The sequence below is a fragment of the Rhinoraja longicauda genome, chromosome 24 (assembly GCF_053455715.1).
Source record: "Rhinoraja longicauda isolate Sanriku21f chromosome 24, sRhiLon1.1, whole genome shotgun sequence".
NCBI classification, from domain to species: Eukaryota; Metazoa; Chordata; class Chondrichthyes; order Rajiformes; family Arhynchobatidae; genus Rhinoraja; species Rhinoraja longicauda.
The window spans coordinates 174976-197472 of NC_135976.1; the positions used below are offsets into that span (position 1 = coordinate 174976).

At 47.1% G+C, this 22497-nt stretch overlaps 1 protein-coding gene across 1 annotated transcript in view; it reads right to left on the bottom strand.

Moving 5' to 3' along the window:
- Positions 1-22497, bottom strand: part of LOC144605527 (kin of IRRE-like protein 1) — a 133698-nt gene that overhangs the window by 50018 nt on the left and 61183 nt on the right. The window contains exons 8-11 of the mRNA XM_078420903.1: positions 16094-16161; positions 8970-9096; positions 3794-3894; positions 3109-3307 (exon numbers count right to left, since the gene is read on the bottom strand). Coding sequence (XP_078277029.1) covers positions 3109-3307; positions 3794-3894; positions 8970-9096; positions 16094-16161 — 495 coding nt within the window. The remainder of the gene's footprint in view (positions 1-3108; positions 3308-3793; positions 3895-8969; positions 9097-16093; positions 16162-22497) is intronic.

The following is a 22497-nucleotide window of genomic DNA, read 5'->3' on the forward strand; positions in this document are numbered from 1 at the left end:
CTCTCTCTCTCTCTCTCTCTCTCTCTCTCTCTCTCTCTCTCTCTCTCTCTCTCTCTCTCTCTCTCTCTCTCTCTCTCTCTCTCTCTCTCTCTCTCTCTCTCTCTCTCTCCCTGACTCTCTCTCTCTCTCTCCCTGACTCTCTCCCTGACTCTCTCTCTCTCCCTGACTCTCTCCCTGACTCTCTCTCTCTCTCTCCCTGACTCTCTCCCTGACTCTCTCTCTCTCTCTCTCCCTGACTCTCTCTCTCTCTCTCCCTGACTCTCTCTCTCTCTCTCCCTGACTCTCTCTCCCTGACTCTCTCTCTCTCTCTCTCCCTCCCTCCCTGACTCTCTCTCTTTCTCTCCCTGACTCTCCCTACCTGCTGACACATTTAGATAGGCATATGTATATTCAGGGAATGGGGAGATATAGTTTATATGCAGGTAGATAGGTGATCGTCTTGGCTTGTTGTTTGGCACATTGTAGGTGATAGTTTAGTTTAGTTCAGACCGAGGAGGCAAGCCTTTTTTGCCCACCAAGTTCTAGCCGAACAGTGATCTTCCCCACACGAGCACTATCCCACATACTGGGGACAATTTAGCTACAAACTGGCACATCTTTGGAATGTGGGAGGAAACCAGAGCACACCAAGACAATCCACATGGTCATAGAGAGAACGTACACATGGCACATCAGACAGGATCCAACCCAGGTCTCTACCAGTATAAGGCAGCACGCCACAGTGCAGTCCCACATTTTTCTGTTTTCTGTTCCCACTCTCTCTCTCCCACTCTCTAACTCTCTTTACCCCTCTCTCTCTCCAACATTCTGGCCCCACTTTGGGTCTCCTGTGGTTAGGCCCTCTCCCTCTCCCTTTTCATGCCCATTCCCTCCCCCTTCAATCTCTCCCTCTCCCTTCTCTATCTCTGATCCCTCTCCTCTCTCTCCCTCCCCTCTCTTCCCTCTCTCTCTCTCGTCATCTCTTTTTTCCTGTTCTCACCGTCTCACCCCCCTCCTTCACCTTCCCTCCCCCTCCCCTTTTTTCCCCCTCCAACCCACTTTCTCTTTCTCTCTTCCCTTCCCCCTCCCCATTCCACCAATCTCCCCCCATCTCTTTTCCTCCCCCTCCCTCCCCCGCACTCTCTCCATCCACTCTCCCATGCCCCTCCTCTGGCCCCACACTCTCATAGAAACATAGAAAATTCTGGCATTTGGCCCTTCGAGCCAGCACCGCCATTCATTGTGATCATGGCTGATCATCTACAATCAGTAACCTGTGCCTACCTTCTCCCCAAATCCCTTGATTCCACTAGCCCCGAGAGCTCTATCCAACTCTCTTTTAAATCCATCCAGTGAATTGGCCTCTACTGCCTTCTGTGGCAGAGAATTCCACAAATTCACAACTCTCAGGGTGAAAAAGTTTTTCTCACCTCAGTTTTAAATGACCTCCACTTTATTCTTAGACTGTGTCCCCTAGTTCTGGACTCCCCCAACATTGGGAACATTTTTCCTGCATCTAGCTTGTCTAGTCCTTTTATAATTTTATATATCTCGATAAAATCCCCTCTCATCCTTCTAAACTCCAGTGAATACAAGCCTAGTCTTTTAAATCTTTCCTCATATGACAGTCCCTCCATCCCAGGGATTAACCTCGTGAACCTGCGCTGCACTGCCTCAATAGCAAGGACACCCTTCCTCAAATTAGGAGACCAAAACTGCACACAATACTCCAGATGTGGTCTCACCAGGGCCCTATACAACTGCAGAAGGATTTCTTTGCTCTTGCACTCAAATCCTCTCGTAATGGCCAACATGCCATTAGCTTTCTTTACTGCCTGCTTTACCTGCAGGCTTACTTTCAGTGAGTGGTGTACAATGACACCAAGGTCTCATTGCACTTCCCCTTTACCTAATCTGACACAATTGAGATAATAATTTGCCTTCTGGTTTTTGCCACCATAGTGGATAACCTCACATTTATCTACATTATACTGCATCTGCCACGCATCTGCCGACTCACGCAACCTGTCCAAGTCACCCTGCAACCTCCTAACATCCTCTACACAGTTCACACCGCCACCCAGGATTGTGTCATCCGCAAACTTGCTAGTGTTACTTCTAATTCCATCATCCAAATCATTAATATATATTGTAAATAGTTGCGGCCCCAACACCGAGCCTTGCCTCCACTCTCCACTGCCTGCCATTCTGAAAAGGACCCGTTTATTCCTACTCTTTGCTTCCTGACTGCCAACCAATTCTCTATCCATGTCAATATCCTACCCCCAAGTACAATGTGCTCTAATTTTGCTCACAAACTCCCATGTGGTACCTTATCAAAGACTTTCTGAAAGTCTAGATACACAACATCCACTGGTCCTCCTTCATCCATTTTACTTGTCATATCCTCAAAAAAATTCAGAATATTAGTCAAGCAGGATTTCCCCTTCATAAATCCATGCTGACTTGGACCAATCCTTTTACTGCTATCCAAATGCGCCACTATTACCTTTTTAATAATTGACTCCAGCATCTTCCCCATCAGGCTAACTGGTCTATAATTCTGCTCTCCCTTCTTTCTCCCCCTTTATCTTGTCTCAGTCTTTTCCACTTTTGCTCCTCCATCCCTTTTCTCTCACCCTCTACTCCCCGTCCCTTCCCCTCTTTTTCTCCCCCCTCTTCTCTCCCCTCCCTTCTCCTCTCGCATTCTCCCCTCCCCTCCCCTCCCTCCCCTTCTCTCCCTACTTTTTTTCTCTCTCTCTCTCCACACCTATCTCCTTCCCCATTCTCTCCCTTCCCACTCTTTCTCTGATCTCTCACCCCACTCCCCCCCACTCACTCTCCCTTCCGTCTGACTCACCTTTCCTTACACCTTGCCCCCCTCCCTCACAAAACACGACCTGCTTTTCCTTCTCTCCATGGCCCTCCCTCACGTTCCCGTCAGGCAGTGCTAATGCAGAGGAATGTGGATCCCAAGTCACCACAGCTACAGTGGATGTGTGTGGATGAGGAGACTTGGGGAGAAGTAAGGAGGAGTGGAGAGGGGTGGGGACAGGTATGGAAATATGAGAGGTTGTTGGGAAATGTGGGGAACAGTGGGGAGACATGGGGAAGGGTGAGGACACTCACCTTGTTTGTCGAGCTGGATCAGGGCAGTGGTGGGTCCAAAGGAGTTCCAGGCAGTGCAGTTATAGATAGTCTCGAAGTCTGACTCGGCAACATTGCTGATGAGGAGGGTGGATCGGACACCCAAGACTGTCCCCACCGTCTCCACCATGTACCGCTCGAATGTGCCTGACTCCAACACTGTCTCTTTCCAGGCCCATGCCTGCAGAACATCAAGACATTAGCAACACCAAGCTACCACCACACATTCAGGGCAAGCACGAGTCAGGAAACATAACCCTCAACACCTCTCACCTCCCACATCCTAGCAAACCCGTTCCTCATCGAAGATGATGAACCCTCTCACCCACATGCATATCGGGCAGCCCATTCCACATCGCAGGGAATTAACCCTCTCATCACCTCTGCCCATTCATACATTGGGTAGTCTATTTGGCAGTGGAGGGGTTTACACCTTGCACCCACCTCTCCCCATCTAAAAGTAAGCTGACCACAAGATAGTAATTAGGGTAAGAGGGGGCATTGGAGCTCAACGCCCCCTCGGACTTGGAGGGCAAGTCTGTGCATAAAGCCAGATAATGTAGCAGAGGTTGTATCCAGGAAATCTCTGCTGCATTCCCACCGCTATTCCCGTTTCTAGGACCTTTCTGTTTCCAGGTATGACCAGGTGTTTTGCTGCATGACTTACAATACGGTCTGGGAGAGGCGAGCTTGCGATGTAACATTCCACTTGTCCACGACTGCCCTCCACTGCATACTGGACACCGTCGCTCGATATAATTGGAGGGCCTTTGAAAAAAGAATGAGAGAGACGGAGTGAGAGGAGGTGGAATGCAGTTTAAAGGGTTCCATGGATAGATAGGTCATAAGGTCATGTGATAGGAGAATCAGGCCTTTCGGCCCATCAAGTCCACCCCGCCATTCAATCATGGCTGACCTATCTCTCCCTCCTAACCCCATTCACCTGCCAACTCACCATGGCCTCTGACTAATGAAGAATCTATCTATCTATGCCTTAAAATATCCACTGATGGCCTCTGTGGCAAATAATTCCACAGATTCACGACCCTTAGACTAAAGAAATTTCTCCTCATCTTCCTAAAAGAACATCCTTATATTCTGAGGCTATGACCTCTGGTCCAAGACTCCCACTAGTGGAAACATCCTCTCCACATCCACTCTATCCAAGCCTTTCACTATTCTGTATGTATCAATGTGGTACCCCCTCATTCTTCTAAACTCCAGCGAATATAGGCCCCAGTGCTGACAAATGCTCATCATAGGTTAACCTACTCATTCCCGGGGTCATTCTTGTAAACCTCCTCTGGCCCCTCTCCAGAGCCAGCACATCCTTCCTCAGCTATGGTGTCCAAAATTGCTCACAATATTCCAAATCTGTCCTTATCAGTGCCTTATAGTGTTTTAATATTACATCCCTGTTTTGTATACAAGCCATTTTGAAATAATTGAGTTTGCTTTCTTTACTACTGCACCAGCACTCCCAAGTCCCTTTGCATCTCCGATTTCTGTATTCTCTCCCATTTAGAAAATAGTCTACGCCTTTATTCCTACTACCAAAATGCATGACTCCACACTTTGCTATACTATATTCCATCTGCCACTTCTCTGCCTACTCTCCCAACCTGTCCAAGTCCTTCTGCAGAGTCCCTGCTTTCTCCACACTACCTGCCCCTCCACCGATTGTTACATCAGCAAACTTGGCCACAAAGTCTTCAATCCTCTCGTCCAAATAGTTAATATACTACGTGAAGAGCAGCAGCCCCAGCACCAACCCCTGCAGAACTCCGCTAGTCACTGGCAACCAACCAGATACAAAAACCTTTATTGCCACTCATTGTCTTCTGCCATCCTACCAACCTGCTATCCATGCTAGTATCTGCCCTTTGATACCGTGGGCTCTCATCTTCCTTAGGAGCCTCATGTGGCTCAAAGGGCTGAATGGCCTACTCCTGCACGTATTCTCCATTGTGTGGCACCTAATCAAAGGCTTTCTGAAAATCTACGTAAACAACATCTACTGACTCACCTTTGTCTGTCCTGCTATTTACTTCTTCAAAGAATTCCAGCAAATTTGTCAAGCAAGACCTCCCCTTCACAAAGCCATGCTGACTTCGGCCTACTTTATCGTGAACAAAGTACTCAATAACCTCATCCTTTATAATAATGGACAATAAAATCTTACCAATTACTGAAGTCAGACTAACCGGCCTACAGTTTCCTCTATTCTGCTTCGCTCAGGCTTGATTAGGGATGGTCAACATGGTTTTGTGCATGGGAGATCATGTTTTATGAATCTAATCAAGTATTCTAAAGAATTACCAAAAAGGTTGACAAGCACAAAGCGTAAATATTGTCTATATGTATTTCAGCAAGGAATCTGATAAAGTTCCACATGGTAAGCTGGAAGGTTAAATCACATAACATCCAGGGGAGCTAGCTGACTGGATAGAGATAGAGAATTGGCTTCATGGAAGGAAGCAGGTGAGAACGTCAAGTGGGTTGCATGGTAGATGGTTATGAAAAATTACAACAGGATCTTGATCAGTTGGGCAAGTGGGCTGAGGAATTGTTAATGGAGGTTAATGCAGATAAGTGCAAGGTGTTGGATTTTGGGGTCAAACCAGAACAGCACAGTGAATGGCAAGGCCCTTGGGAGTGTTGTAGAGTAGAGGGATCTAGGAGTACAGGCCCATAATTCCTTGAAAGTGGCATCACAGGTAAATAAGGTGGTCAAAAGGCTTTTGGTACATTGTCCTTTATCAGTCAGGGAATTGGGTATAGAAGAAAAGACACAAACTGCTGGAGTAATTTAGCAGGTTCCAGGTCGGTCCCTAGTCCTTCTGTGGACTCCCTGTTTCCTCTACACCACCTGCCCCTCCACCTATCTTTGTATCATTCACAAACATGGCCATCAATTCCTATCCAAATCATTAGCATGTAACGTGAAAAGTAGCGAACCCAACACCAACCCCTTCGGAATACCACTCGTCACCGAAAACGAACCAGAAAAGGCCCCTTTTATTCCCACTTTGCCTCTACCAGTCAGCCAATCTGATGCCAGTACCTGCATAGTATTAGAATATCATGGGCTCCTATCTTGTTTAGCAGCCTCACGTTTGGCACCTTAACAAAGGCCGTCTGAAAAATCCAAGTCAAAAACGTCCACTTACTCTCCTTTGTCAATCCTACTTGGTACTTAATATAGAAACATAGAAACATAGAAAATAGGTGCAGGAGGAGGCCATTCAGCCCTTTGAGCCAGCACCGCCATTCATTGTGATCATGGCTGATCATCCACTATCAATAACCCGTGCCTGTCTTTTCTGCATATCCCTTGATTCCACTAGCCCCTAGAGCTCTAACTCTCTCTTAAATCCATCCAGTGATTTGGCCTCCACTGTCCTCTGTGGCAGAGAATTCCATTAATTCACAACTCTCTGGGTGAAAAAGTTCCTTCTCACCTCAGTTTTAAATGGCCTCCCCTTTATTCTAAGACTGTGGCCCCTGGTTCTGGACTCGCCCAACATTGGGAACATTTTTCTTGCATCTAGCTTGTCCAGCCCTTTTATAATTTTACGAACTTCCATAAACTTTATAACGTCCATAAACAATTCCAGGATTCCTAGATATAACAGCCAAAAGTCTGTAGCCTCCTTTTGCTCTGGTATTTTATTTAATTCTTCACTTGTTTAAATGATAATGTTTTATTTTTAATTGTCTACTGTGTATCATGTTGTTACTTGCGAGCAAAGTAACAAGGCAAATTCCTTGTATGTATACATATTTGGCTAATAAAATGTATTGAACTCAATTCAATGCTGACCAGCTTATTTTATAATGTGCTTCCAAGTACCCCAAAACCTCATCCTCAATAATGGACTCTAAAATCTTACCGAACACTGAAGTTGGACTAAACGACATGGTATTTCCTCTCTTTTGCCTCATTCCCTTCTTAAACAGTGGAGTTACATTCACAAATTTCCATTCCTCTGGGCACAGTTTCTGCCATACGACGCCAGAGACCCTTGTTCGATCCCAACTACAGGTGTTGTCTGTACTGAGTTTGTACTTTCTTCCTGAGGCCAAGTGGTTTTCTCCAGGTGCTCTGGTCACCTCCCATTCTCCAAAGACATAGAGATTTTAGGTTAATTGGCTTCTGCAAATTGTAAGTTGTTCCTAGTATGCAGGACAGTATTAGTATATGGGGTGATTGCTGCTTGGTGCGGACGGACTAAGTGGCCGAAGGGCATCTTTTCACGCTGTTTCTCTGAAGTCTAGTCATTCCTGACGAGTGATTCTTGAAAAATCACTACGAATGCCTCCACAATCTCTATAGCTACCTATTTCATAACTCTGGGTGTAATCTGCCTTTGAACATTTCAAGCACCTTCACCTCAGTCATAGCCACTGCACTCGCTTCTGTTCCCTGATTCTCTTGAATTTCTGGCACATTTCTGGTGTCTTCCACTGTGAAGACTGATGCAAAAACATATTCAGTTCATCCGCCATTCCTTTGTAACCCATCACTACTTCTCCAACATCATTTTCCAGCAGTCCAATGTCTACTCTTGCCTCCATTTTACTCTTTATTTATCTGAAACAAACTTTTGTAATCCTCTTTTATATTATTGGTTCGTTATTGACCATCATATTTCATCTTTTCTCTATTGCTTTTTTGTTGCCATCTTACCAATCCTCTAGCTTCCTCCTAATCTTTGCCATCCTATTTGCCTTCTCTTTTGATTTCATGTTGCCTTTGACTTCCTTTTTCAGCCACATTCTCCTCTGTTTCTTCCACCTTGGGATGAAAAGGTCCTATGTCTTCTGAATTACTCCCAGAATCTCCTGCCATTGCTGCTCCACCATCATTCCTGCAAGGGTTCCCTTCCAATTAACCAGCCAGCTCTTCCCTCATGCCTCTGTAGTTACCTTTACTCAACAATAATACCGATACATCCGATTTCAGCATCTCCCTCTCAAACTACAGGTTGAATTCTATCAGATTATGATCACTTCTTCCTAGTGTTCCTTCACTTGAAGCTCACTAATCAAATCTGGGCTAGCTGCTCTAAAAAGCCATCTAATAGGCATTGTACAAATTCCTTCTTTTGGGGTCCAGTACCAACCTGATTTTCCCAGTCTACCTGTATACTGAAATCCCCCATGACCGCCGTAACATCGCCTTCTTACTTGCCTTTTCAATTTCCTTGTGTAACTTGCACCCTACATCGTGGCTTGTTATTCATAAGCCTGTAGATAACTTCCTTTTTACGCATACAGTTTTTTAACTCTACCCACAAAAATTCTACATATTCTGGTCCTCTGTCACGTCTTGCTAAGGATTGGGTGTCTTTCCTTACCATCACACTATCCTCCCACATGCCTGTCTTTTCGATAAGATGCGTATCCTTGGATGTTCAGCTTATTCCTGATCCTCTTTCAGCCAAGACTCTGTGATGCCCACAAAGTCGTATCTATGGGATCTATCTCAGGAAGGCAAGTGAGGAGATTCCTGCGATCTTGATTAAGATCTCTGCATCCACTTTAACTATGGGTGAGATCTCAAAAGACAAGGAATAGCCAATGATGTTTCTTTATTTTAAAAAGGCAAGAGGGACAAGCCATGTGCAAACAGATTGGATTCATTGAATTTGTCATCATAGTCGGCATGGATGTTGGTGGGACAACGGCCCTGTTCCTCTGCTGGACTGTTCTATGCTGTTTGTTCTTCATCATTTTGTGTTACCTAGAGGTGACACATTGTGAGGAGAGGAGGGTTGAGACTGGGGGAGAGGGGACTGAGGGTAAGGGGAGACTGGGGGAGTGGGGGAACTGTGTCTCACCATTGACCTTGAGGGTGACCTCTCTCTCGCCGATCCCAACACTAGGGACAATGGCCTTGCACACGTACGGTCCTGCATCCGCCTGGGTGATGACCTTCAGGTACAGGTGGCTATTGTTGCTGAGCACCTGCGCATGGCAAACAGAGACAGCTCAGTCTAGGTTCCCCTCCGCCCACACCAGCCCCGGTTCCCAGCCCACTCCCAGCACCCTACCAACCCTCACTCCCCCAGGCAAAAAACATCTTCCCTGAAAATACAGCCCTTCATCCAGCACACTTCCCCCACACTCAGCCATCAATCGTTGCATCAGGCGTCTAACCAACCCAGACCCGTGGCACCTACCAGTAAGATCCCCAACCAGGGGGGAGTGGGTGGAGATGGAGGGAGGGAGATGGAGATGGAGAGGGAAGAAAGAGAGGGAGAGAGGTAATGGGAGGGGAGAGAAAGGGAGAGGGAGGGGTAAAGGATGGAGAAAAGGAACAGGAGAGGGAGCGGGAGGGAAGAGGGATGGAGGAGAGGGGTGGGGAGAGGAAGAGAGTGAGAGAGGCAGAGAAGGGGAGATGGAGAGGGGGAGAGGGAGAGGGGGAAGGGGTGAGGGAGGGGAGAGCAAGATGGAGAGAGGGATGAAGGGAGAGAGAGAGAGAATGAGGGAAGAGGAGGGAGATGGAGGGGGGAGAAACAGAGGGTTAATAGAGTGCAGAGGGTGTGGTGGGGAAGAGGGAGAGAGGGGAGAGGGAGGGGAGGGAGGGAGTGAGGGGAAATGGAATCAGGGGAGATGGAGAGAGAGAGGGAGAGACAGGGGAAGGAGAGAGAACCTGAGAGAGGGCGGGAGAGAGGGGAGGGGATAGGGAGATAGGCAGAGGGGATGATAGAGAAGCAAGAGAAAGGATGAGAAAAAGAGGGGAGATGAGAGAGACTGAGAGTGGGAAGAAGAGGGTGAGAAAGAAGAGAGGGACTGGGGGAGGAAGAAAGGAAGAGCATGGAGAGAGGGAGAAAGGAAGATAGAGGAAGGGAGAGTGAAAGTTAGAGTGGGGCACAGAGGGGGAGCAGGGGGGTGGTGAGTGGGAGGTAGGGGAGAGAAGGATGGAGGGAGGGGAGATATAAACCAATTAATGACCCAGTTTCAGCCATGGTTATGATCTGCAAGGAAAAGAAGACAGAGCCCTGTGAGGACAGAGCAGAGCAGCCTGGAACAGGCAGTGAATGAAGTCGAAAGAGATGGTGGTCTTTGTAACTTCATGATGCATCAGAGCATGCTCTATGAATACTTCCCCACGCTGGACAGATGTCTCACCACCACCAACATAGAACATACTGATACAGACCACCAAAACCGTACCCACAGATACACATCCTATTGAAAAGACCCACAGTACTTAAAATACAGGTGCCACTGATACAGTCTCTACTGATTCATCCCACTGAGACAAGAGAAGAAATTGCACACAGGAAATGCAAATACAAGAAAGATCTTTGTATATTCCCGATCCACAGGCAAGGTCCTGGAGGACCGGAGGCCAATGTTGTTCCTTGGTTTAAGAAGGGAAGTAGAGGTGATCCAGGAAATTAGAGGTTGGTGGGTTTCACATGAATGCTTGGGAAACTACTGGAGAGAATTCTTCAGGATATATTTTATTTACATTTGGAAGAGATGGAGCTATTTAGGAGAGTCAGCTTGGCTTTGTACATGGCAAAGAACTGCAGATGCTGATTTACACCAAAGATGCTGGAATGACTCTACCTTTTCATACCTCCAGTTTTATTCTCCCCAGACTCTCAGTTTGAAGAAGGGTCTCAAACCGAAACGTCACCTATTCCTTTTCTCCAGTGATGTTGCCTGACCCACTGATTTACTCCAGCATTTTGTGTCTATCTGTGGCTTTGTACATGGCAGGTCATGTCTTATGAATGATTGAATTTTTTTGAAGAGGTGATCGAGGTGATCAAAGAAAATAGTGCATTGGATGGAGTCTACATGGATTTTAGTAAAGCATTTAAAAACATAGAAACGTAGAAAATAGGTGCAGGAGTAGGCCATTCGGCCCTTCGAGCCTGCACCGCCATTCAATATGATCATGGCTGATCATCCAGCTTAGTAGCCTGTAACTGCCTTCTCTCCATACCCCCTGATCCCTTTAGCAAAAAGGGCCACATCTAACTCCCTCTTAAATATAGCCAATGAACTGGCCTCAACTACCTTCTGTGGCAGAGAATTCAACAGACTCACCACTCTCTGTGTGAAGAAATTTGGTAAAGTCCCACATGTTAAGCCAATCCAGAAGATTAAGATGCATGTGATGCACAGTGATTTGGTCATTTGAATTCAGAATTGGCTTACTTGCAGAAGACTGTGCTGGAGAGTGTAATGCTGGCTGGAGGTCTATCCAGTGGAGGTCCAGAAGGATCTCTGTTGTTTGCGATAAGTAGAAACAACCTTAAAACCTTGAACACTTTCCTTGAAAGTGGCATCACAGGTAGACAGGGTGATCACAAACGCTTTTGGCTCATTGGCCTTCATCAGTCAGAGTATTGAGTTGGGAAGTCATGTTACAATTGTATAAGAATTTGGTGAGGCCACATTTAGATTATTGTGCTCAGTTTTAGTCACCATGTTATAGGAAATATGTTATTAAGATGTATAGGATGCTGAGTAACTTTACGAGGATGTTGCCAGGACTCGCCTGAACTTTAGGGCGAGTTGAGTAGACTAGGACTTTATTCCTTGGAGCACAGAATAACGAGGGGTGATCTTACAGATGTCTACAAGATCATGAGATGAATAGATTGGCTAAATGCACATCTTTTGCCCAGAGTCGGAGAATGGAGAACTACAGGATATAGGTTTAAGGTGAGGGGGGAAAAGTTTAATAGGAACTTGAGGGGTAACTTGTTTACAGAAAAGGTGGTAGTTATATGGAGCTGCCAGAAGAGGTAGTTGAGGCAGGTACCATCATTTAAGAGACATTTGGATAGGTACATGGATAGGATAGGTTTAAAAGGTTATGGGCCAATCTTGGGCAGATGAGACTAGTGCAGAATGCTTGTGTTGCTCGGCGTGGGCAAGTTGGGCCGAAGAGCCTGTTTCCACGTTGTATGACTCTATGATCTAACTTTGGGGAAGGTGCAGAAGAGGTTTACCAGAATGCTGCCTGGATTGGAGGGTATGATCTATAAGGGGATTAGAGGGTGGATTAGAGGGTATGATCTATAAGGGGATTAGAGGGTGGATTAGAGGGTATGATCTATAAGGGGATTAGAGGGTGGATTAGAGGGTATGATCTATAAGGGGATTAGAGGGTGGATTAGAGGGTATGACCTATACGGGGAGGTTGAACAAACTTCAATAGTTTTCTCTGGAACGTCGGCGGTTGAGGCGAGAACCTTATTCCCAGAATGGAAATGTCTAATGGAGGGCACAGCGTTAACATGAGAGGAGCAAAGTTTAAAAGAGATGCACACGGCAAGTTGTTTTAGGTCATAAGGTCATAAGGTCATAAGTGAGAGGAGCAGAATTAAGTCATTTTTGGCGGATCAAGTCTGTTCTGCCATTCAATCATGGCTGATCTATCTCTCCCTCCTAACCCATTCTCCTGCCTTCTCCTCATAACCCCTGATACCCATAATAATCAAGAATCAATCTGTCTCTGTCTTAAAAATATCCACCGCCTTCTGTGGCAAAGAATTCCACAGATTCACCACCCTCTGACTAAAGAAATTCCTCCTCATCTCCTTCCTAAAGGAATGTCCTTTTATTCCAAGGCAATGGTCCTCTGGTCCTGGACACACACACTTGTGGAAACAACCTCTCCACATCCACTGTATCCAAGCCTTTCACTATTCGGTGAGTTTCAATGAGATAGCCCCTCATCCTTCCAAAATCCAGTGAGTACAGGCCTCGTGCTGTCAAACGCTCATCATATGTTAACCCACTCATTCCTGGGATCATTCTTGTAAACCTCCTCTGGACCCTCTCCAGGGTTTTCCGGGTCGGGTCTCCGTTCCTGCTGCGGCCTACCATCGGCCGAACTCCTGGAGCTGGCAGCCCACGGACCGGACTCACCATCAGTGGAGCCGACCAGACTCACCATCAGCGGAGCCGGCTGTCTTCGGAGGCTGCGGGAGCGGCTGCAACTTGCCTTAGGCTCGGGCTGCGTGGATGCCGACATCGGGAGCTCCGGCAGCGTGTTCGCCCGCCCCGGATCGCGGGGCTTGGGTCGGCCCGGCACGGACATTTCACCGTCCGGCGCGGCCTGAAATAGGCCGCGGGATTTTCTCTGCTCGACGGGGGCTTCAATGTTGGGAGCCACGACCGCCCCGACGTGCAGCGGCAGCGTGTTCGCCCGCCCCGGATCGCGGGGCTTGGGTCGGCCCGCTGCGGACCTTTCACCGTCCGGCGCGGCCTGGAACGTGGCAACGACAACAGCCTGACCGCGGGTGAAGACGGCAGGGGAAGAGAAAATACATTCTGGCCTTCCATCACAGTGAGGAGGGGACTGGAGGGGACTCACTGTGATGGATGTTTCTTTTTTGTGTGTTTTGTGTTGGTTGGGGTTGTGTAATTTGCTTATTTTACTGCTTTTTATTGTTGGACTGTGGGTGACTAAAACAAGTTTTTTGGATGAGAAATAAAGATATCCTGAATCCTGAATCCTTCCTCAGATATGGGGCCCAAAACTGCTCACAATACTCCAAATGCACCCTGACCGCCCTTATAGAGCCTCAGCATTACATCCCTGTTTTTGTATTCTAGCCCTCTTGAAATAAATGCTAGCATTGCGTTTGCTTTCCTTACTACCGATTCGACTTGCAGATGAATGTTTTGGACAATCCTGCACCAGCACTCCCAAGTCCCTTTGTACCGATTTTGGGATTCTCTCCCCATTTAGAAAATAGTCTACGCCTTTATTCCTACTACAAAATTGCATGACTCCACACTTTGCTGTATTATATTCCATCTGCCACTTCTCTGCCCACTCTCCCAACCTATCCAAGTCCTTCTGCAGAGTTCCTGCTTTCTCTACACTACTTGCCCCTCCACCTATTTTTATATCATCTGCAAACTCTTTTTACATGGAAAATCGTGGATGCTTGGAACATGCAACCAGGAGTGGTGATGGAGGTCGATATAATATTGGTATTTACAGGTGTATCGACACAGATATGCCGTCCCCATAGATACAAACCCACTGAAAGAGACCCATGGATGCAAACCTATCGATAGAGAGCCACTAATACAGATTCAACTGACTCAGTCCCCACCAACACAGTCCACACCAATACACTGTTCACTGAGACAGACCTACCAAGACAAATCCAACCAATACCAACCGGTATTTCTGGTAAATCTGATCACCTGGCTGTGCATCCAGTACAGAAAGCCATGCAGTGCCAGTCTGAGGAAACACCAGACCCTTTGCGACTGCTTTGAATCGTTGGGGTATGGGGAGAAGGCAGGAACGGGGTACTGATTGAGAGTGATCAGCCATGATCGCATTGAATGGCGGTGCTGGCTCGAAGGGCTGAATGGCCTACTCCTGCACCTATTGTCTATTGTCTATTGTCTATTGACTGGTCCATATTCAAGGACACTGCAGTTAACCTAGATGAATATGACATTTTTGTCGTAGACGTCATCACCCATGTGTGTAAACGACTATATACCAAACAAGATGTGTTCCCCCACCAGAGACCATGGATGAAAAGTGAGGTCCACTACCAGGTAAAGTCCAAGTCGGTAATGTTCAAGGCAAATAACAATAGACAATAGACAATAGGTGCAGGAGTAGGCCATTCAGCCCTTCGAGCCAGCACCGCCATTCAATGCGATCATGGCTGATCACTCTCAATCAGTACCCCGTTCCTGCCTTCTCCCCATACCCCCTCACTCCGCTATCCTTAAGAGCTCTATCCAGCTCTCTCTTGAAAGCATCCAACGAACTGGCCTCCACTGCCTTCTGAGGCAGAGAATTCCACACCTTCACCACTCTCTGACTGAAAAAGTTCTTCCTCATCTCCGTTCTAAATGGCCTACCCCTTATTCTTAAACTGTGGCCCCTTGTTCTGGACTCCCCCAACTCCCCATACCCCCTCTCACTACAGAGCCATTACGAATGCCAAGAGGCAATTCCAGAGTAAGTTAGAGACCCGAGGCAATGACACCTATATCATCCCTGTGCCAAAGATAGCATACCTGAATGACTACCGTCCAGTGGCTCTGACATGCACCATCATGAAGTCCTTCATGAGACTGGTAATGGTGCACATTAACACCAGCCTCCCAGGCAGCCTCAGTCTACTGCATTTTGCTTACGATCACAAGAAGTCCACAGCAGATACCATTTCCCTTGACCTAAACTAATTTCAGGAATACTTAGACATACGTTAGACTCATATTTATTAACAAGAGCTCTGCCTTCAACACCATGATCCTATCCAAACTCATCTAAAAACTCTTGGACCTAGGAATAGGTATCCCCGCTGCCTGTGGATCCTTGACTTTCTAACCCACAGACCAGTCAGTGAGGATAGGTGACAACACCTCCTCCACAATCATTCTCAACACCAGTGCCCAAAAAGGATGCATTCTCCATCCCTTTAGTCGTTATTGCAGCATGGAAACAGGCCCTTTGGCCCATCGAACCCATGCCAACCAGCAATCACCCCGTACACTTGCACTTTCCTACATACTAAGGACAATTTACAATTTTTTAACCAAAGGAAATTAACCTACAAACCTGTAAATTTTTGGAGTGCGGGAGGAAAATAGAGCAGCCGGAGAAAGCCCTCATGGTCACAGGGAGAACATACAAACTCTGTACAAACAGCACCCATAGTCAGGATTGAACCCAGGTCTATGGCACGGTAAAGTAGCTGTGCCGACCCTGATTGTACCACCTATACACTCATGACTGTGCAGCCAAATTTGGCCCTAATTCCATCTGCAAGTTTGCAAATAGCATCACTGTGGTGGGTGGGCTGGTTCATGAATAATGACGAGATGAAGCACAAGAAGGAGATAGAGACCTTAATAACAGAACCTAGTATCAGGACAATAACCTCTCCTTCAATGTCAGCAAGAAGAAGGAGCTAGTTATTGACTTCAAGAAGCATGGTGGATAACATGCCATCAGATCAACGATGCCAATGTGGAAATGATTGGCAGCTTCAAACACCTTGGCGTTAATATTACAATCTGTTGTGGACCAACCACATTGATGCAACAGCCAAGAAGCACATCAATGCTCTACTTTCTGAGGAGACTAAGGACATTTGGCACGTGTCCTCACAAACAGATGCACCATAGAAAGCATACTGTGTAGGAAGGAACTGCAGATGCTGGTTTGAACAGTTCTGCCCAAGACTGCAAGAAATTGCAGAGAGTTGTACATATAGCCTAGTCCATCAGCCAGGCCAGACCCCCCATTGACTCCATCTACACTCCACACTGCCTGAGAAAAGCAGCCCACCTAATCAAACGCTTGACCAATCCCAGCCATTCCCTCTTCTCTCTGCTTCTGTACCCAGCAGATGGTACAGAAGCTTAAAGCATGCACCACCAGACTCAGCAAATATGATCCTTATCCCTCTATTCTCTGCACTTCCATGTGTCCATCTAAAACCCTCTTTAATGTCACTATCGTATGTCTCCACTACCACTCATGGCAATACAATCCAGGTCCCACTACCCTCTGTAAAAGAAACATGCCCTGCATATCTCCATTAAACTTTCTCCCTCTTACCTTCTAACGATTACCTCTGGGCATTTCCACCCTGGGAAAAAAGTTATTTCTGTCTACTCTTATTTATGCCTCTCACAATTTTATATACCTATCATTTCCCCTCTACCTCCGATGTTCCAGAGAAAACAATCCAAGTATATCCACCCTTTCCCTGTAGCTGAAACCATCTAATCCAGGCAACATTCTGATAAACCTCTGCACCCTCTGCAAAGCCTCCACATCATTCCTGCAATGGGGCATTACAGACCTGTCAATAGAGAACCCCAATATAATCCCACTGAATGCTCCACTGTTACAGACCTACCAATGCACTCTAGCCAATACAGTCCCCACCTACACAGGCTCACCAATACAGTCCCCACCTACACAGGCTCACCAATACAGTCCCCACCTACACAGGCTCACCAATACAGTCCCCACCTACACAGGCTCACCAATACAGTCCCCACCTACACAGGCTCACCAATACAGTCCCCACCTACACAGGCTCACCAATACAGACCCACCTACCGATACAGCTCCAGAGATACAGTCCCCATTGATACAGTTCCACCAATACAATCTCCAGCAATACAGACCCTATGATAAAATTCCTAATGATACAGTCTTGACTGATGCACATTACACCAGTGCAACTCACCGATACAGTCCCCACTATTGCAGGCTCACAGTTCAGACCCACGACACAATCAGTACTGACTCCGATCCAGTCCCACCAATACATATGCACCAATACGAATCATCGATGCATTTATCCGATGCTGTCTCATCGATGCATTTATCCAATGCAGTTGCACCAATGCAGTCACACCGATAGTGATCCCATGATTAGCGATCCATTGATATGAACATCAATGATGCAGACCCCACAAATACATTCTCCATTGATTCTCATCCCACTGTTTTAGCATACATACCCCACCACTCCAGTCCTACTGAAACAGACCCAGCAATGCATTCTCCTTACTACAGTCCCCACCAATACAGACCCATCGATACCGACCAAAGATACACACCCACAACATAGTCACGACTGAAACTGCCTCTACCAATAAAATCCCACTAACACGGACACCTATACACACCCACTGATAGACTCCCCCAAAGCATTCTCCCCGATACAATTCCCAGTGATACAGGCTGACAAATATACACCCAAGGATATAGTCCCGATCGATACAGTCCCACTGATGCAGACACACCTGATACTGCTCACACCGAAAAATTGCACACTAATGCAAACCCACTTCACAGTCACTTGTGATACAGTTCCCACTGATGCAGTTTCACCAATCCACTCTCTCCAATACAGTCCCAACTGATACAAGGTGACAAAGACAGATACCAATCGGACCAATATAGACCCACCCATGCACTCTCACTGACTGTCCCCACCAATACAGCCTCATCGGAAACAGAGGCTCTGAAACAGGCTCACAACACAGTCGCTACCATACTGTAACTTTCCCCACTGATACAGTCCTACCAATAATGATCCTCCGATGCAGACCCACCAATATCTACCCTCTAATATACTCCTTACGAATACAGGCCGACAGAGACAGACCCAGCGATATAATCTCAATTGATACAACACCCATAGATACAATCCCAGCGATACAATTCCCTGCAATTCAGATTGCAGCGATACCGACCCAATGATACCGTCCCCCCTGTTAATAATTATACTAATATGGTGCCATCCATAAAGACACCACCAATTAGGGACTGGTCGATACAGTCCCCACCGATACAGACTGAAAAATACCAACACAGTGCGATCCTGACTGCGGGTGCTTGTCTGCACACAGCTTGTGCCTTTTCCCCGTAACCTGCATGGGTCTTCTCCGGAATCTCCGGGCTTCTCATGCACTCCAAAGGCGTACAGGTTTGTAGGTAAATTGGCCTGGTATAATTGGACTGAAGGACTTGGATAGCTGGATGCAAATGGTATAAAGGACTTGGACAGGTTGGGAGAGTGGGCAGAAATGTGGCAGATGTTATATAGTGCAGGAAAGTGTGGAGTCATGCATTTTGGTAGAAGGAATAAAGACTATTTTCTAAATCGGAAGAGAATCCAGAAATTGGAGGTACAAAGGGACTTGGGAGTGCAGGTGCAGGATTCCTAAAAAAGTTAATCTGCAAGTCAAATCGGTAGTAAAGAAGGCAAACGCAATGCTAGCAATTATTTCAAGAGGACTAGAATACAAAAACAGGGATGTAATGCCGAGATTATATAAAGCTGGTCAGGCTGTATTTGGAGTATTGTGAACAATTTTGGGCACCATATCTGAGGAAGGATGTGTTGGCCCTGGAGAGGAACCAGAGGTTTACAAGAATGATCCCAGGAATGAGTGGGTTAACATATGATGAGCATTTGATGGCACTGGGCCTGTACTCGCTGGAGTTTAGAAGAATGAGGGGGGGCCTCTTTGAAACGTGAATAGTGAAAGGTTTGGATCGAGAATATTTCCACTAGTGAGAGAGTCTAGGACTAGAGGTCAGAGCCTCAGAATTAAAGGATGTTCCTTTAGGAAATAGATGAGAAGGAATTTTGTTAGTCAGAGGATGGAAAATCTGTGGAATAGAAGGCTGTGGACGCCAAGTCAATGGATGTTTTTAAAGCAGAGATAGATAGATTCTTGATTAGTATGGGTGTCAGGGGTTATGGGGAGAAGGCAGAAGAATAAGGTTGGGGAGAGAGATAGATCAGCAATGATTGAATGGTGGAATAGACTTGATTGGCGTAGTGGCCTAATTCTGCTCCAATCAATTATGACCTTAATTGAACATTATGTGTAGAATAGTGTAAGCTGTTTGGCATGGACTCAATATACAATAGACAATAGGTGCAGGAGTAGGCCATTCGGCCCTTCGAGCCAGCCATTCAATGTGATCATGGCTGATCATTCACAATCAGTACCCCGTTCCTGCCTTCTCCCCATACCCCCTGACTCCGCTCTATCTAGCTCTCTTTTGAAAGCATCCAGAGAATTGGCCTTCACTGCCTTCTGATGTAGAGAATTCCACAGATTTACAACTCTCTGACTGAAAAGGTTTTTCCTCACCTCCGTTCTAAATGGCCCATCCCTTATTCTTAAACTGTGGCCCCTGATTCTGGACTCCCCCAACATTGGGAACATGTTTCCTGCCTTTAACATGTCCAATCCCTTAATAATCTTATATGTTTCAATAAGATCCCCTCTCATCCTTCTAAATTCCAGTGTATACAAACCTAGTCGCTCCAGTCTTTCAACATACGACAGTCCCCCTATTCCGGGAATTAACCTAAAGAACCTACGCTGCACGTCCTCAATAGCAGGAATATCCTTCCTCAAATTTGGAGACCAAAACTGCACACAGTACTCCAGGTGTGGTCTCACTAGGGCCCTGTACAACTGCAGAAGGACCTCTTTGCTCCTATACTCAACTCCTCTTGTCATAAAGGCCAACATTAGCTTTCTTCACTGCCTGCTGTACCTGCTTGCTAGCTTTAAGTGACTGATGAACAAGGACACCCAGATCTCTTTGTACTTCACTATTTCCTAACTTGGCACCATTCCGATAATAATCTGCCTTCCTGTTCTTACCACCAAAGTGGATAACCTCACTTTTATCCACATTAAACTGCATCTGCCATGCATCTGCCCACTCACACAACCTGTCCAAGTCACCCTACATCCTCATAGCATCCTCCTCACAGTTCACACTGCCACCCAGCTTTGTGTCATCCGCAAATTTGCTCATGTTACTTTTAATCCCTTCATCTAAGTCATTAATGTATATTGTAAATAGCTGCGGTCCCAGCACCGAGCCTTGCGGTACCCCACTAGTCACTGCCTGCCATTCTGAAAGGGACCCGTTAATCCCTACTCTTTGTTTCCTGTCTGCCAACCAATTTTCTATCCATGTCAGCACCCTACTCCCAATACCACAGTGGGTTGTTGAGCCTGTTACCATCGCATATCTCTAAAAACTACAAAGAGAGCAGGATCCACACAGTGAATGGCAGTGCAGTGGGGAGTGTTATAGAGCAGAGGGGTCCAGGAGCGCAGGTACATAGTTCATTGAAAGTGGCATCACAGGTAGATAGGGTGGTCAAGCAGGCTTTCTCAATCAGTTAGTCTCAATCAGTCAGAGTATTGAGTATTGAAGTTGGGGGGTCATGTTACAATCACATAAGACATTATTGAGACCATTTTGGAGCGAAGATTCAGACGGATGTAGCCAGGACTCGAGCGCCTGAGCTATAGGGAGAGATTGAGCAGGCTAGGACTTTATTTCTTGAGCGCAGGAGGATGAGGGGTGATTGTACAGGGGTGTGCAAGATCATGAGAGGATAAGATTTGGTGAATGCACAGAGTCTGTTGCTTCATGTAGGGGAATTTGAGAACTAGAGGACAAAGGTTTCAGGTGAGGGGGAAAGATTTAACAATAACTTTTTTACATATAGTTTTGGTGGGTCCATGGAATGATCTGCCTGGGAAGATAGTTGAAGCAAGTCATAACATTTAATAAACATCTGGACAGATACATGGTTAGGATAGGTTGAGAGGGATATCAGCCAATGCAAAGAAAGTAGGACTAACGTGGTTGGGGGCATGTCGGTCAGTGTGGGCTAGTTGGGTGAAAGGGCGCTTCCATGCTGTAAATACGACTCAATACAGACCCCACCGATACAGACCCCACTGATACAGACCCCACTGATACTGACCCCACCGATACTGACCCCACCGATACAGACCCCACCGATACAGACCCCACCGATACTGACCCCACTGATACAGACCCCACCGATACAGACCCCACTGATACAGACCCCACCGATACTGACCCCACTGATACAGACCCCACTGATACAGACCCCACTGATACAGACCCCACCGATACAGACCCCACCGATACAGACCCCACCGACACTGACCCCACCGATACAGACCCCACCGATACTGACCCCACTGATACTGACCCCACCGATACTGACCCACCGATACAGACCCCACCGATACTGACCCACTGATACAGACCCCACCGACACTGACCCCACCGACACTGACCCCACTGATACAGACCCCACCGATACAGACCCCACTGATACTGACCCACCGATACTGACCCCACTGATACAGACCCCACCGACACTGACCCCACCGACACTGACCCCACTGATACTGACCCCACCGATACAGACCCCACCGATACAGACCCCACCGATACAGACCCCACCGATACAGACCCCACTGATACTGACCCCACCGATACAGACCCCACCGATACAGACCCCACTGATACTGACCCCACTGATACAGACCCCACTGATACTGACCCCACCGATACAGACCCCACCGATACAGACCCCACCGATACAGACCCCACTGATACAGACCCCACCGACACTGACCCCACCGATACAGACCCCACCGATACTGACCCCACTGATACTGACCCCACCGATACTGACCCACCGATACAGACCCCACCGATACTGACCCCACTGATACAGACCCCACCGACACTGACCCCACCGACACTGACCCCACTGATACAGACCCCACCGATACAGACCCCACTGATACTGACCCCACCGATACTGACCCCACTGATACAGACCCCACCGATACTGACCCCACTGATACAGACCCCACCGATACAGACCCCACTGATACAGACCCCACCGACACTGACCCCACGACACTGACCCCACTGATACTGACCCCACCGATACAGACCCCACCGATACAGACCCCACCGATACAGACCCCACCGATACAGACCCCACCGATACAGAC